The sequence below is a fragment of the Zeugodacus cucurbitae genome, chromosome 2, assembly GCF_028554725.1.
Source record: "Zeugodacus cucurbitae isolate PBARC_wt_2022May chromosome 2, idZeuCucr1.2, whole genome shotgun sequence".
In the NCBI taxonomy this organism is placed as follows: domain Eukaryota; kingdom Metazoa; phylum Arthropoda; class Insecta; order Diptera; family Tephritidae; genus Zeugodacus; species Zeugodacus cucurbitae.
The window spans coordinates 32369052-32385140 of NC_071667.1; the positions used below are offsets into that span (position 1 = coordinate 32369052).

General features: G+C 35.1%; 1 protein-coding gene across 1 annotated transcript in view; it reads left to right on the forward strand.

Annotated features, from left to right (window-relative positions):
* LOC105220383 (dolichyl-diphosphooligosaccharide--protein glycosyltransferase subunit STT3B) overlaps window positions 1-15854 on the forward strand; it is a 35728-nt gene extending 19874 nt beyond the window's left edge. Inside the window, exons 3-7 of the mRNA XM_054225278.1 lie at window positions 957-1427; window positions 4672-4870; window positions 4926-12295; window positions 15374-15572; window positions 15628-15854. Coding sequence (XP_054081253.1) covers window positions 957-1427; window positions 4672-4870; window positions 4926-5012 — 757 coding nt within the window. The 3' untranslated portion in view covers window positions 5013-12295; window positions 15374-15572; window positions 15628-15854. The remainder of the gene's footprint in view (window positions 1-956; window positions 1428-4671; window positions 4871-4925; window positions 12296-15373; window positions 15573-15627) is intronic.
* Window positions 15855-16089: the final 235 nt, after the last annotated feature.

A 16089-nucleotide genomic window follows, 5' to 3' on the forward strand; every position in this document is an offset into this window, starting at 1 on the left:
CGAGTTTTAATGAAATCGATGAGTAGTTTCTGGGATATGGTTTTTGATCAAGAAGTGGGCGACGCCATGCCCATTTTTCAGTTTGTAAAAAACCGTAAAATTTAATTTTTAGTTAGTGAGTTAACGCACTTTTAGCAATTTTCTTATAACCTTGGTATGGGAGGTGGGCGAGGTTATTATGTGATTTTACCTATTTTAATGTTGTGTGATGGAGTACTTAAGGGAAATGATTGCAGAATGTTTAATTTATATGTATTTAGTGGTTTGTGAGATATATACAAAAAACATATTTGGGACGGGGCCACGCCGTATCAGAAAAATATCATCCAAATATGCACCTTCCTAGTGGGATCCTCTGTACCAAATACTACATACTAAGCCATAAACAAAACAAAAAGTTATGACGCTTTAGGTTTTCGGTTTTCGACATTTTGTGGATATAGCAATGGTCTTATTTCGACCATTTTCAATAGCAATCCTCCCACAGTTCCAAGGAAGATGCGTTTCAAGGTTTGTCAAGATATCTTAATTTTTACAAGTTATCCGTTGCATACGGTCATTCGGCCGGACAGACAGATTTCAACTCGTCTCGTCATCCTGATCATTTTGAGATAATAACCCTATATCTATCTCGTTTAATTTTAGGACTTGCAAACAACCGTTATGTGAACAAAACTATTATACTCTGTGCAACATGTTGCGAGAGTATAAAAATGTTTACTGTAACTTAAAATTATTTTAGTTTTTGGTTTAATTTGGATTCTAAGATTAATTAAAGTTAAGGAAGTCTACATTTATTAATGTTGCCACAGATACTGAACATAAATGTCAAATACGAATTAGGATTGTATCTTTATTGAATGAGAATGAATGAATATTAAAATATAAAATGACAATTTCAATTTTGTATTATGTTTACTGGTACTAAGATAAATATTTTTTCCTTACTTTTTTAGTTCACGTAATATATTAGATGACTTCCGGGAAGCTTATTATTGGCTTTCACAAAATACTGACGACAATGCCCGTATTATGTCATGGTGGGACTATGGTTATCAAATTGCTGGCATGGCAAACAGAACTACATTGGTTGACAATAATACTTGGAATAATAGTCATATAGCATTAGTTGGAAAAGCTATGTCATCTACTGAGGAAGCATCATATGAAATTATGACTTCTCTAGATGTAGATTATGTTCTCGTTATATTTGGTGGAGTTATTGGTTACTCCGGTGATGATATAAATAAGTTTTTATGGATGGTTCGAATCGCTGAGGGAGAGCATCCCAAGGACATTAAAGAAAGTGATTACTTTACAGACAGAGGAGAATTTCGTATAGATTCCGAAGGGGCACCTGCTCTTTTAAACTGTCTCATGTATAAACTGAGTTACTATAGATTCGGCGAATTGAAACTTGATTACAGGTAAGATTTGCATAAAATTATACTTCTTCAAAGTTCATTTGATTTAATAGTGCTTAAGCGATGTACAAAATTTAATTCGAAATAGTCGCCTTTTGCTTTCATACGATTCCGCCGTTGATCATTTGCAACACACTCAGTTTCTGGACACGCCATATTTCTGTGTGATATTCGACAGGCCATGTTATCCTCTTTGACACAAACTGATTCCGTCTCCAGTGATTTTTTTTATCTGTGAACAGGATACTTTCATGGCCGTTGACCGCGGTCAACAGAATATGCCGCTTGAGTCTGTTGATAAGTCTTGACATTTATTTGGTCTATATATGCATTTTCCCATAACATAATTTTCGGCTTTCTAATGTAATTTCGGAGAATGTGTTCGCTAACATTTTATGGCTGAATCGAATCGAAACGCGCGAAGACGACCACTTGTTTTCTGCTATCAACTATAGACGTTCGTCGTAAACAAAAATTTTCGAAATCTTATGTAATTTGAGAATTCAGTTTCCTTTAGGCTTTTTCCACACTTATGTAAAGCTCCATCTCGTAATTCTCCCAGCTCCATCTCGTCTTCTTCTAGTGCAGCTAGCGACCGATACAATTTTGAATGGGTCAATGACCCCTACAACTAAGGAAGTATTACTGAGGGCGAGAGCGCCCTTTACGATTTTCCTTAGGTCAGAAGAATCTTGTGCTTGACGAGCGTTTACCCAGCTCAGCTGAAGACAACTGTCCAGTAGATCACAAGGGCGTCGGTGGTGCTCCTATTTATTCGCATTCTACTGTAGTTAAGACTGACGTGCCTAGCTTTGATAGCTCAATAGCTTTACGTTATTCCGTGACTGAAAGTGAGGGTCGACATTTTATACCCGTCTCGAGCGCGTAGTCAGCGAGCACTTACTACCAGAGTGAACCGTCACTTCGCCGAAGGATGCTACGCTTCGAAGGAACAGATCCACTGCTCCTTTTTTAGCAGCCACTTACGCTAACAACACTAAAATAATCGTGAAACGTTTTGAAGCCTCCACCACAAAAGGATTCCGCCAAATATTAATTTAATTTGGGTTCATATAGCCAAAAAACTACTTAATATATAGTGCATCACAAAAATAAGTATGCACTATGTGTAGACGTAAAAAAGTCAAATTATTTACAAAACAACAAAAAATAACTCTTGCCTATTTACAAAAAACATTACTCATAATATCGCCTTCACAAATATGACAATCCGATACCATTCATATATCCCGTTATTAAGAACCGTTAGATTTTCTCAGGAAAAAGCAAAAATTACGTCACATAAATAAGTATGCAATTTACCATTTCTGTATGTTTTCGGCTACCTCACAGTATTTATCCACTTGCAAAGCAATAAAGTGTTATTTTTTTGTTTACAAAATAACAATTTTCAAGTTTTACAAGAATTTCATCCGTAATTTCATTTAAATTTTTACCATGGCTCCTCGCGGAAAAGAACTATCACAAGATTTGAAAGATGTTATAATAAAACTATATAATAGTCAAAGACAAATTGGAAGAACGATAAATAAAAGCAATTCTACTGTTCAAAAAGTAATAGAAAATTATAAAAAATAAAAAAAAGGAAAGATCAGGGCGGCCAAAAATATTTGATGAAAGGGAGCGGCGTATTATCACACGGAAGATACAGGCGAACCCGAAGAAAAGTGCACCAAAAGTGGGAATTGAAAATGAGACTGGTAAAGCCTGCGATCCCCAAACAATTCGTCGAGTGTTATATGATGCTGGCTGCCATGGACGTAATATTCGTAAAAAGCCATTCATCAGTAACATTAACAGACAAAAAAGATTGACGTTTGTGAAAGAGCACGAAAACAAAGACGATCATTTCTGGAATTCCTTTATTTTCTCGAATGAAAGTAAGTATAATATTTTTTGATCAGATGGACATGAAACAGTATACGATACTGAGCTTGATCCACGGAATATGACTACAACCGTAAAACATGGTGGTGAGTCGCTCATGGTTTGGGGGTGTATGGCAGCACCTGGAGTATGCAACCTTGTGTTCATTGAGCATACAATTAACCAATATGATTATTCAAACGAAAGTGCGACCAAATTGGCGCTTGGCGGATCATTTGTCTTCCAACACGACAATGATCCAAAACACACGCCTCACATTGCTACTCTACAGGACGCCTAAACAATTAAAAACACCACCCCAATCTCCTGATATGAACCCTATCGAGCATTTGTGGGATTATTTAGAGAGAAAAATCAGAAGACACCAAATAACCAGCAAAGAATCTTTGAAAGCTGCATTAATCGAAGAATGGGGCAAGATACGACATTCAGTGACCCAAAAACTGGTAAAGTCCATGCAATTAAGAAACCTAAAGGCTATCCAACAAAGTATTAACGGTCCATGAAAACTAAAAAAAAAAACTGGTTGAACTTTTTTGTTCTTAATGCATAAAGTATGTATGACGATGCATAAAGTATATGTGACGTAATTTTAAGCAATTTTAATACTTTTTATCTCTAATTTGAAAAATTATTGATTTTAGTTAGGTTTTTTGCTATTGTTTTTAATTAAAATGTGAATTAATTGAAAAACATAAAAAAATTGGTATTATTAGGTTTAAGACATTTTTTTCTCAAACAAAAACAGATAAACGCTCTGCATACGTATTTTTGTGATACACTGTACGTAGACCTTAAATTTTATATTTATATTAAACAAGTTTTTAAAATTAATTAAATTGTTAATATTATATTTATACTTGTTCTCAACAATTTATTTTGTGAACAAATTTTGTTGTTTCACATGAACAAAATTACATTTACAATAATACCAGAGACACACATGTGGTAAAAATACCATGATAAAAGTATTATGGTATTGTGTTTACTACGTACATTGGCACACACCGAATTGTAGTAAACTCAAATACCAGCTTTGTTTCACAGCCATTTACATAAGTGTAATGGAGAAAGCAATTTTTAACTTTAAAAAAAATATGTATTTTCTGCGCAATAAACAGAAGGCCCGTCACACACGGCCATCAAAATATCAAATACGGTGGTAAGGCGTTTTGAAAAAAAACTTGTGAAAAAATTATATAGATTTGAAATATAAAAAAAATAAAATTTCTTCATAAAAGAAAGATGTGTAATTAATAAAAAAAAATCCGAGTTGCTTTAATTTCTCTTAAAGTTTGGGAACAGTAATCATAATTACTTTTGTATATTTTTATTTTAGAGGTCCAGCTGGATACGATCGAACGAGGAACGCAATAATAGGAAACAAAGATTTCGATCTTACTTTCCTTGAGGAAGCTTATACTACAGAACATTGGCTAGTACGAATTTATCGCGTAAAAAAACCTTATGAATTCAATCGACCTTCATTAAAACTCAGTGAAAGGATAGTAACACCAACTAATTATATCACGAAAAAGGTGATATTATGTTTTTAAAATTATTCCGTTTTTTTTTACTCTTAAAAATTTTCAGAATCCTAAACGTCGTAAAGGATATATAAGAAGTCGACCAACAGTTATTAAAGGAAAAAGAACCAAAAAAATCAATAATATAAGCTAAACACTTAAACGTTTGTTTTTCCGCCATGCTTATGACTTTATTTTCAGCTTTACATCACTTTAGAAAATAACATTATGCATAAGCATTATATATCTGTCACTATGTTAATAAAAGTAATAAAAGTATATTTGTTTCATTAATTTTAAATTTTCTGTTGTAAGGTTATATATTAAAAAAGGGGTATCGCCCGTAATAATTCAAAATTTTTACTGTCCTTAAGATACACATTTTAAAATACAGGCGTTCTCATGGGCACGGATTTTTAAACAACAGCACGACTTCGAGACAGCAGAAATGTTTCTAATTTTCCCAACGACAATGGTCGCAGTAGAGCTGCCACTAATATGTGAAATGTAAAATTATTCAAAGTTCTAACAAGTATGATGTTATTTTGCCAGCAGAAGCGTAATAACAATCGATTAAATCGACCTATTTTTAATTTTTTTGCGTAAATAATTTCACTTTAAACTAAATATGTAAATTTTATTGAAGTGACAGATGTTAGTACGGCAACAATGAAATTGCTGCTTGATATATCGCTGCCGCCTTCAAAATGTTTAAGACTCTGGCTTCAAAGCAACATTTGTAATCAGCCGTCGCTGGGTCGTGTCGTCGTCTTTGTGTTCAGCACTTAACTTGGCGGTGACGGTCTGACAACGAATTCTAGTAAAAAAAGGTGTTTGCGCCGAAAGAGGGTGATCTGCAGACAAGGTACATAGTTGTAGTTTTCGAAATATTTATATTTAATAGTCCAATTTTTTGTATGATCCACAGTCGTATTTGTTCGATGAACTGTTGGTAAAAAAAGAATTACGGGCTTTTTCGACAATGTAGAAAAGTCTGCCAACTTTGCGTAGGTTTGTCAGCTGACGTTATGCCGACCGATGCTCTTGCATGACACTTATTCAAACCTGCCCATCGAAACATTTGCATTTATAAACTTAAAGTAGAGTGAAAATAAAATTCGGGTATTTTATTAAATTTGACAAAATAATTCAATTTGTATAAAAAAAGAATTATAAAACTATATACAAATTATTACTTGACTTAAAAAAGTTAGATGCAGTTATATTTCACACAACACATTGACGAGTTTCAACTTCAGCTGTTATTATTACCCAGCAAGTCATGGGTACTGAACCTGAACCACATTCAAAGAAATTTTAATCCACCACTACATATACACAGAACATAGATATCGAGAACTGAAGGGAAGCGAGACGCATTTGCAGACGTAAAAAGAAAGAGGCCGAAATGCGTGAGTATGAAAAGCTTGAAAAGCTGGCCGACATGGGTAATGCTCGAAAATTTTATGAAAAGATGAGGCGATTAACAGAAGGTTTCAAGACCGGAGCATTATCATGTAGGGACCGAGAAGGTAATTTGGTAACGGATGTCCAGAGCACACTGGGATTATGGAGGGAACACTTCTCCGACCTGCTCAATGGCAGTGAAAGTACAACACCAGGAGATGGCGAACCCGATTCCCCAATCGATGACGATGGAATAGATGTTCCATTACCCGACCATGAAGAAATTCGAATAGCAATTACCCGCTTGAAGAACAACAAAGCGGCGGGGGCCGATGGATTACCGGCCGAGCTATTCAAATACGGCGGCGAAGAACTGATAAGGTGCATGCATCAGCTTCTTTGTAGAATATGGTCGGAAGAAAGCATGCCTGACGATTGGAATCTTAGTGTGCTCTGCCCAATCCATAAGAAGGGAGACCCCACAATCTGCGCCAACTATCGTGGTATAAGTCTCCTCAATATCGCATATAAGGTTTTGTCGAGCGTATTGTGTGAAAGACTAAAGCCCACCGTCAACGAACTGATTGGACCTTATCAGTGTGGCTTTAGACCTGGAAAATCCACAATGGACCAGATATTCACCATGCGCCAAATCTTGGAAAAGACCCGAGAGAGAAGAATCGATACTCACCATCTTTTTATCGATTTTAAAGCTGCCTTCGATAGCACGAAAAGGAGCTGCCTTTATGCCGCGATGTCTGAATTTGGTATCCCTGCAAAACAAATACGGCTATGTAAGCTGACGTTGAGCAACACCAAAAGCTCCGTCAGGATCGGGAAGGACCTCTCCGAGCCGTTCGATACCAAACGAGGCTTCAGACAGGGTGACTCACTATCGTGCGACTTCTTCAATCTATTGCTGGAAAAAATAATACGAGCTGCAGAGCTGAATAGAGAAGGTACAATCTTCTATAAAAGTGTACAGCTGCTGATATTGATATCATCGGAAGCAACAACCACGCCGTTTGTTCTGCTTTTTCCAGACTTATTAAAGAAGCGAAGCGTATTGGTCTGGTGGTGATTGAGGACAAGACGAAATATCTCCTGTCATCAAACAAACAGTCAGCACACTCGCGCCTTGGCTCCCACGTCACTTGACAGTCATAACTTTGAAGTGGTAGATAGTGTCGTCTACTTGGGAACCAGCATTAACAACACCAACAATGTCAGCCTCGAAATCCAACGGAGAATCACTCTTGCCAACAGGTGCTACTGGGGTTTCCGAGAGAAAGGTTCTGCGCAAGATTTATGGTCCTCTTAACATTGGCAACACTGTACCCGCTGGAGGAAGCCGCTGAAAAGGACGACCTCCACTCCGATGGAAAGACCAAGTAGAAAGTGACCTGGCGTCGCTTGGTGTTTACAGTATATATATGTATATACATATATATATCTGAGAGATTTCCGATATTTTTTTTATGTTCTGTACTCCTTCGTCGAGTTGTAAAAAAGGGTCGCCGTGGAGAGAGTGAGAGAGAAGATGTGAGAAAGGAGGAGAAGTTGGGCGTTCACTTTGGAACACATGCCATATATTCCAGTGGTGGTTGAGGGAGTTTCGGGATGTAGAAATTTAACAGCAGTGGGGAGAGAGCACCGCCCTATGGAACACCTTGTTTAATATTTCTTAGTTTTGACGTTTCTACGGTTCTCTTACAAAGTGGTTTCTGATTGAGGTCATGAACTATCTGAGTGTGATTATAATTCTCTTGGGAGGTTTAGTTATTAATTGTGAGAAAGTCTTAGCGCATCTATATACTGGTTATATATATACATGCCATTTCGGTGATCTAAATTTTAAATATTTCAGACTCAACATTGCCCGATTCGATAGCTATACCCTGACATTTGCGATTGATAACACTATCGATAATATGATAAAGCATGGTGTTGTGCAAATAAATGCGATCTCAGAAGATCTGGCTGGATGAATGAACGGCGTGGGGTCACGGGCCAGGTGTTTGATTCTCAGCAAAGTCGTCGAGTGGTCCAGATGGTAGAACATAGCACACTACCATAGTCAGTTGGTCTACATGTGATATATCTGGAGTAGAATCCAATAAAACTTAGTAGTATTTGTATCTCTTAATTTCGTAAATAACTTCACCCACTATGCTTGATGCAATCAGATGAATGAATTCCGCAAAATTTATATTTGATATATATGGTCCTTTTCCTTCATTAGCATTTCATTGAATTTGAATATGTTTTGCCATAAAAGTGTCAAATTTGGCTATTAATTCTAACAAGCCTAAATAATTTCCATTGTGGGGAACTAACGATTTCGTTGCTGCCCCGAAATGAAAGACCTCGTTCAGCTAAAAATTTTATTTATATCAAAAAGATCACTGTCTTCATTCTTGATTGTCATTTCTTAGATAGATAGATGTGTGCAATGGTTAATGTGAGAATTATCCCACCAAAATTAATTTAATATAATCTTGCATAGCGAAAATTGGTCAAGGATTTATCCAAGCCCTCATATATTGTATATAATAACTAGCTGACACAGCAGACGTTGCCCTGCGCGAAATTATTTGTTTTGAAAAGAAAACAAAGTGGAATTTATATTGTGTTGAAAATATTTATTGCGTTTTTCCTAAATTTTTTCAATGTAACGCAGTTTGAAAAACAACAATTTTTGTTTTCTGTTCCGGTGTGTAATTAACAATTCGGTGCATGTGGATTGCAAAGCATAGTAATGACAGATCCAACTTTGAGACGCAAATGCTGCGGCGGCATGCCAGGCAAATCCAAATAATTTGGAAATTCAACTGCATAATTCACGGATTAGTCTTCATTTTCAACACAAATCTCCCGGAATTTGCGTGTGCACTCAACATATTGTAGTTACGATAATACCCCTGACAGACTGCGGCTCGGAAATACTGCTTTAATCGGGGTTAATTCGAGAGTTATCTCAGTTAACTCCGTTTGCTAACTCCCATTTAATCCTCAAAATTTTAGAGAGTTAGTGGCCGCTTTTTATCTATTGTGAATGAAAATATGCAATACTGACAGCTGTTTTTCAATTAAATGTAAACAAAAACATAACCATGCTAATTTTTTCTAAAATAGAAGTTCTAATAATAACATATTTATGTCTATTTTTTTAATAATTAGTGATTTTGTACTATTTGTGCGGCTAACAACCGCAATAATTGCTTTCTATCCAATTTTATTTCACCAAAATGGAAATATTATTGTCAATCAGCTGTTATGGGAGTTTATAACTCGCTTTGCTGCCGTCTGTCACCCACAAAATTGGACCTGATTAAAAGCGCAGTTAATCGGGAATAACTCTGCCGTCTGTCTAGCGTATTAAGCCTATTGTACACACAATCCAGATGTTAAAATAAAGAGGCAACAGTGTAGCTCTACCTATTTTCTTTGGGTAAAAATATTTAAATGTACGCAATCAATTTTCGAGCTGTGTCCATGCCTTATGTTTTCTTTAATCAATTAAATTTTTTATTTTAAATTAAAAATATTAAACATATATTTGCATTGTGCTTTTTGTCAATAATTTGTCCTTTGAGTCGTTTTTACTATTGTGAATGTGTTAAACAAAATTTGGTAGCAATGACGCACGCGGCGATAGATTTTTGGATTCAACTTGGCTGTTGCTTTCACACATAAAATTTTTGACCTTACTACTCCTTATGTACTGCTGTAACTATAGTAACGAAAATGTCAAAAGAATGAAAAGATGATCGACAGACACCACCTCTTTGTCGATGTTAATGCTGCATTCAACAGCACGAAAATATGCGGTTTTATGTGACTATGACTGAATTTGGTTCTCTGCAAAACTAATACGGCTGTGTAAACTGACGTTGAGCAACACCAGAAGAAAACGAGATTTCAGGCAGGATGACTCAATATCGTGACTTTTACAATCTATTGCTGAAAATAATATGAGCTGCAGAACTTAAGGGGTTAGGTGGGTTTCAAAATTTGAAAACAAAGGCATTGTCTTATTAAATAGTGCAATATGTTTAAAATATTGGGCCTAATCATTGAATCCGTTTCAATCGAGAAATGGTTTGATTCGATAGAAAAATTTTACGTCGGAATCATTGAAACCGTATCGAAAATAAAATGTACGATCACATTGAACTCACTTACCGACTCGATAAAACCCATTCCGCGGCTAATAGATGTCGCTAATTACGAAATCATTGAATCACAAGTAAGGAAAGGCTAAATTCGTGTGCAACCGAACATTTTATACTCTCGCAATTTATTTAGAGATTTACCTATATTTTCGGTGAAAAATTACTGAGTTTTTCATGTTTGATATCAGGGGCCGTGAAAAGTCATGGTTCGATTTTGACAATTTTTCCACAAGTGATATCACAGCTCAAATACAGTATTTGTGTAGTTTTATTGCGCTACCTTCATTGGTTCCTGATGTATATATTATAAAGTGAACGAATCAAATGGAATTCAAAATTGTATTATATGGGAAGTAGGCTTGGTTGTAAACGAATTTCGCCTATTTTCAATAAGTAACATCAAGATGTCTAGAAAATATTACTTACCGAGTTTTAATGAAATCGATGAGTAGTTTCTGGGATATGGTTTTTGATCAAGAAGTGGGCGACGCCATGCCCATTTTTCAGTTTGTAAAAAACCGTAAAATTTAATTTTTAGTTAGTGAGTTAACGCACTTTTAGCAATTTTCTTATAACCTTGGTATGGGAGGTGGGCGAGGTTATTATGTGATTTTACCTATTTTAATGTTGTGTGATGGAGTACTTAAGGGAAATGATTGCAGAATGTTTAATTTATATGTATTTAGTGGTTTGTGAGATATATACAAAAAACATATTTGGGACGGGGCCACGCCGTATCAGAAAAATATCATCCAAATATGCACCTTCCTAGTGGGATCCTCTGTACCAAATACTACATACTAAGCCATAAACAAAACAAAAAGTTATGACGCTTTAGGTTTTCGGTTTTCGACATTTTGTGGATATAGCAATGGTCTTATTTCGACCAATTTCAATAGCAATCCTCCCACAGTTCCAAGGAAGATGCGTTTCAAGGTTTGTCAAGATATCTTAATTTTTACAAGTTATCCGTTGCATACGGTCATTCGGCCGGACAGACAGATTTCAACTCGTCTCGTCATCCTGATCATTTTGAGATAATAACCCTATATCTATCTCGTTTAATTTTAGGACTTGCAAACAACCGTTATGTGAACAAAACTATTATACTCTGTGCAACATGTTGCGAGAGTATAAAAATGTTTACTGTAACTTAAAATTATTTTAGTTTTTGGTTTAATTTGGATTCTAAGATTAATTAAAGTTAAGGAAGTCTACATTTATTAATGTTGCCACAGATACTGAACATAAATGTCAAATACGAATTAGGATTGTATCTTTATTGAATGAGAATGAATGAATATTAAAATATAAAATGACAATTTCAATTTTGTATTATGTTTACTGGTACTAAGATAAATATTTTTTCCTTACTTTTTTAGTTCACGTTTAATATATTAGATGACTTCCGGGAAGCTTATTATTGGCTTTCACAAAATACTGACGACAATGCCCGTATTATGTCATGGTGGGACTATGGTTATCAAATTGCTGGCATGGCAAACAGAACTACATTGGTTGACAATAATACTTGGAATAATAGTCATATAGCATTAGTTGGAAAAGCTATGTCATCTACTGAGGAAGCATCATATGAAATTATGACTTCTCTAGATGTAGATTATGTTCTCGTTATATTTGGTGGAGTTATTGGTTACTCCGGTGATGATATAAATAAGTTTTTATGGATGGTTCGAATCGCTGAGGGAGAGCATCCCAAGGACATTAAAGAAAGTGATTACTTTACAGACAGAGGAGAATTTCGTATAGATTCCGAAGGGGCACCTGCTCTTTTAAACTGTCTCATGTATAAACTGAGTTACTATAGATTCGGCGAATTGAAACTTGATTACAGGTAAGATTTGCATAAAATTATACTTCTTCAAAGTTCATTTGATTTAATAGTGCTTAAGCGATGTACAAAATTTAATTCGAAATAGTCGCCTTTTGCTTTCATACGATTCCGCCGTTGATCATTTGCAACACACTCAGTTTCTGGACACGCCATATTTCTGTGTGATATTCGACAGGCCATGTTATCCTCTTTGACACAAACTGATTCCGTCTCCAGTGATTTTTTTTTATCTGAATCGAATCGAAACGCGCGAAGACGACCACTTGTTTTCTGCTATCAACTATAGACGTTCGTCGTAAACAAAAATTTTCGAAATCTTATGTAATTTGAGAATTCAGTTTCCTTTAGGCTTTTTCCACACTTATGTAAAGCTCCATCTCGTAATTCTCCCAGCTCCATCTCGTCTTCTTCTAGTGCAGCTAGCGACCGATACAATTTTGAATGGGTCAATGACCCCTACAACTAAGGAAGTATTACTGAGGGCGAGAGCGCCCTTTACGATTTTCCTTAGGTCAGAAGAATCTTGTGCTTGACGAGCGTTTACCCAGCTCAGCTGAAGACAACTGTCCAGTAGATCACAAGGGCGTCGGTGGTGCTCCTATTTATTCGCATTCTACTGTAGTTAAGACTGACGTGCCTAGCTTTGATAGCTCAATAGCTTTACGTTATTCCGTGACTGAAAGTGAGGGTCGACATTTTATACCCGTCTCGAGCGCGTAGTCAGCGAGCACTTACTACCAGAGTGAACCGTCACTTCGCCGAAGGATGCTACGCTTCGAAGGAACAGATCCACTGCTCCTTTTTTTAGCAGCCACTTACGCTAACAACACTAAAATAATCGTGAAACGTTTTGAAGCCTCCACCACAAAAGGATTCCGCCAAATATTAATTTAATTTGGGTTCATATAGCCAAAAAACTACTTAATATATAGTGCATCACAAAAATAAGTATGCACTATGTGTAGACGTAAAAAAGTCAAATTATTTACAAAACAACAAAAAATAACTCTTGCCTATTTACAAAAAACATTACTCATAATATCGCCTTCACAAATATGACAATCCGATACCATTCATATATCCCGTTATTAAGAACCGTTAGATTTTCTCAGGAAAAAGCAAAAATTACGTCACATAAATAAGTATGCAATTTACCATTTCTGTATGTTTTCGGCTACCTCACAGTATTTATCCACTTGCAAAGCAATAAAGTGTTATTTTTTTGTTTACAAAATAACAATTTTCAAGTTTTACAAGAATTTCATCCGTAATTTCATTTAAATTTTTACCATGGCTCCTCGCGGAAAAGAACTATCACAAGATTTGAAAGATGTTATAATAAAACTATATAATAGTCAAAGACAAATTGGAAGAACGATAAATAAAAGCAATTCTACTGTTCAAAAAGTAATAGAAAATTATAAAAAATAAAAAAAAGGAAAGATCAGGGCGGCCAAAAATATTTGATGAAAGGGAGCGGCGTATTATCACACGGAAGATACAGGCGAACCCGAAGAAAAGTGCACCAAAAGTGGGAATTGAAAATGAGACTGGTAAAGCCTGCGATCCCCAAACAATTCGTCGAGTGTTATATGATGCTGGCTGCCATGGACGTAATATTCGTAAAAAGCCATTCATCAGTAACATTAACAGACAAAAAAGATTGACGTTTGTGAAAGAGCACGAAAACAAAGACGATCATTTCTGGAATTCCTTTATTTTCTCGAATGAAAGTAAGTATAATATTTTTTGATCAGATGGACATGAAACAGTATACGATACTGAGCTTGATCCACGGAATATGACTACAACCGTAAAACATGGTGGTGAGTCGCTCATGGTTTGGGGGTGTATGGCAGCACCTGGAGTATGCAACCTTGTGTTCATTGAGCATACAATTAACCAATATGATTATTCAAACGAAAGTGCGACCAAATTGGCGCTTGGCGGATCATTTGTCTTCCAACACGACAATGATCCAAAACACACGCCTCACATTGCTACTCTACAGGACGCCTAAACAATTAAAAACACCACCCCAATCTCCTGATATGAACCCTATCGAGCATTTGTGGGATTATTTAGAGAGAAAAATCAGAAGACACCAAATAACCAGCAAAGAATCTTTGAAAGCTGCATTAATCGAAGAATGGGGCAAGATACGACATTCAGTGACCCAAAAACTGGTAAAGTCCATGCAATTAAGAAACCTAAAGGCTATCCAACAAAGTATTAACGGTCCATGAAAACTAAAAAAAAAACTGGTTGAACTTTTTTGTTCTTAATGCATAAAGTATGTATGACGATGCATAAAGTATATGTGACGTAATTTTAAGCAATTTTAATACTTTTTATCTCTAATTTGAAAAATTATTGATTTTAGTTAGGTTTTTTGCTATTGTTTTTAATTAAAATGTGAATTAATTGAAAAACATAAAAAAATTGGTATTATTAGGTTTAAGACATTTTTTTCTCAAACAAAAACAGATAAACGCTCTGCATACGTATTTTTGTGATACACTGTACGTAGACCTTAAATTTTATATTTATATTAAACAAGTTTTTAAAATTAATTAAATTGTTAATATTATATTTATACTTGTTCTCAACAATTTATTTTGTGAACAAATTTTGTTGTTTCACATGAACAAAATTACATTTACAATAATACCAGAGACACACATGTGGTAAAAATACCATGATAAAAGTATTATGGTATTGTGTTTACTACGTACATTGGCACACACCGAATTGTAGTAAACTCAAATACCAGCTTTGTTTCACAGCCATTTACATAAGTGTAATGGAGAAAGCAATTTTTAACTTTAAAAAAAATATGTATTTTCTGCGCAATAAACAGAAGGCCCGTCACACACGGCCATCAAAATATCAAATACGGTGGTAAGGCGTTTTGAAAAAAAACTTGTGAAAAAATTATATAGATTTGAAATATAAAAAAAATAAAATTTCTTCATAAAAGAAAGATGTGTAATTAATAAAAAAAAATCCGAGTTGCTTTAATTTCTCTTAAAGTTTGGGAACAGTAATCATAATTACTTTTGTATATTTTTATTTTAGAGGTCCAGCTGGATACGATCGAACGAGGAACGCAATAATAGGAAACAAAGATTTCGATCTTACTTTCCTTGAGGAAGCTTATACTACAGAACATTGGCTAGTACGAATTTATCGCGTAAAAAAACCTTATGAATTCAATCGACCTTCATTAAAACTCAGTGAAAGGATAGTAACACCAACTAATTATATCACGAAAAAGGTGATATTATGTTTTTAAAATTATTCCGTTTTTTTTTACTCTTAAAAATTTTCAGAATCCTAAACGTCGTAAAGGATATATAAGAAGTCGACCAACAGTTATTAAAGGAAAAAGAACCAAAAAAATCAATAATATAAGCTAAACACTTAAACGTTTGTTTTTCCGCCATGCTTATGACTTTATTTTCAGCTTTACATCACTTTAGAAAATAACATTATGCATAAGCATTATATATCTGTCACTATGTTAATAAAAGTAATAAAAGTATATTTGTTTCATTAATTTTAAATTTTCTGTTGTAAGGTTATATATTAAAAAAGGGGTATCGCCCGTAATAATTCAAAATTTTTACTGTCCTTAAGATACACATTTTAAAATACAGGCGTTCTCATGGGCACGGATTTTTAAACAACAGCACGACTTCGAGACAGCAGAAATGTTTCTAATTTTCCCAACGACAATGGTCGCAGTAGAGCTGCCACTAATATGTGAAATGTAAAATTATTCAAAGTTCTAA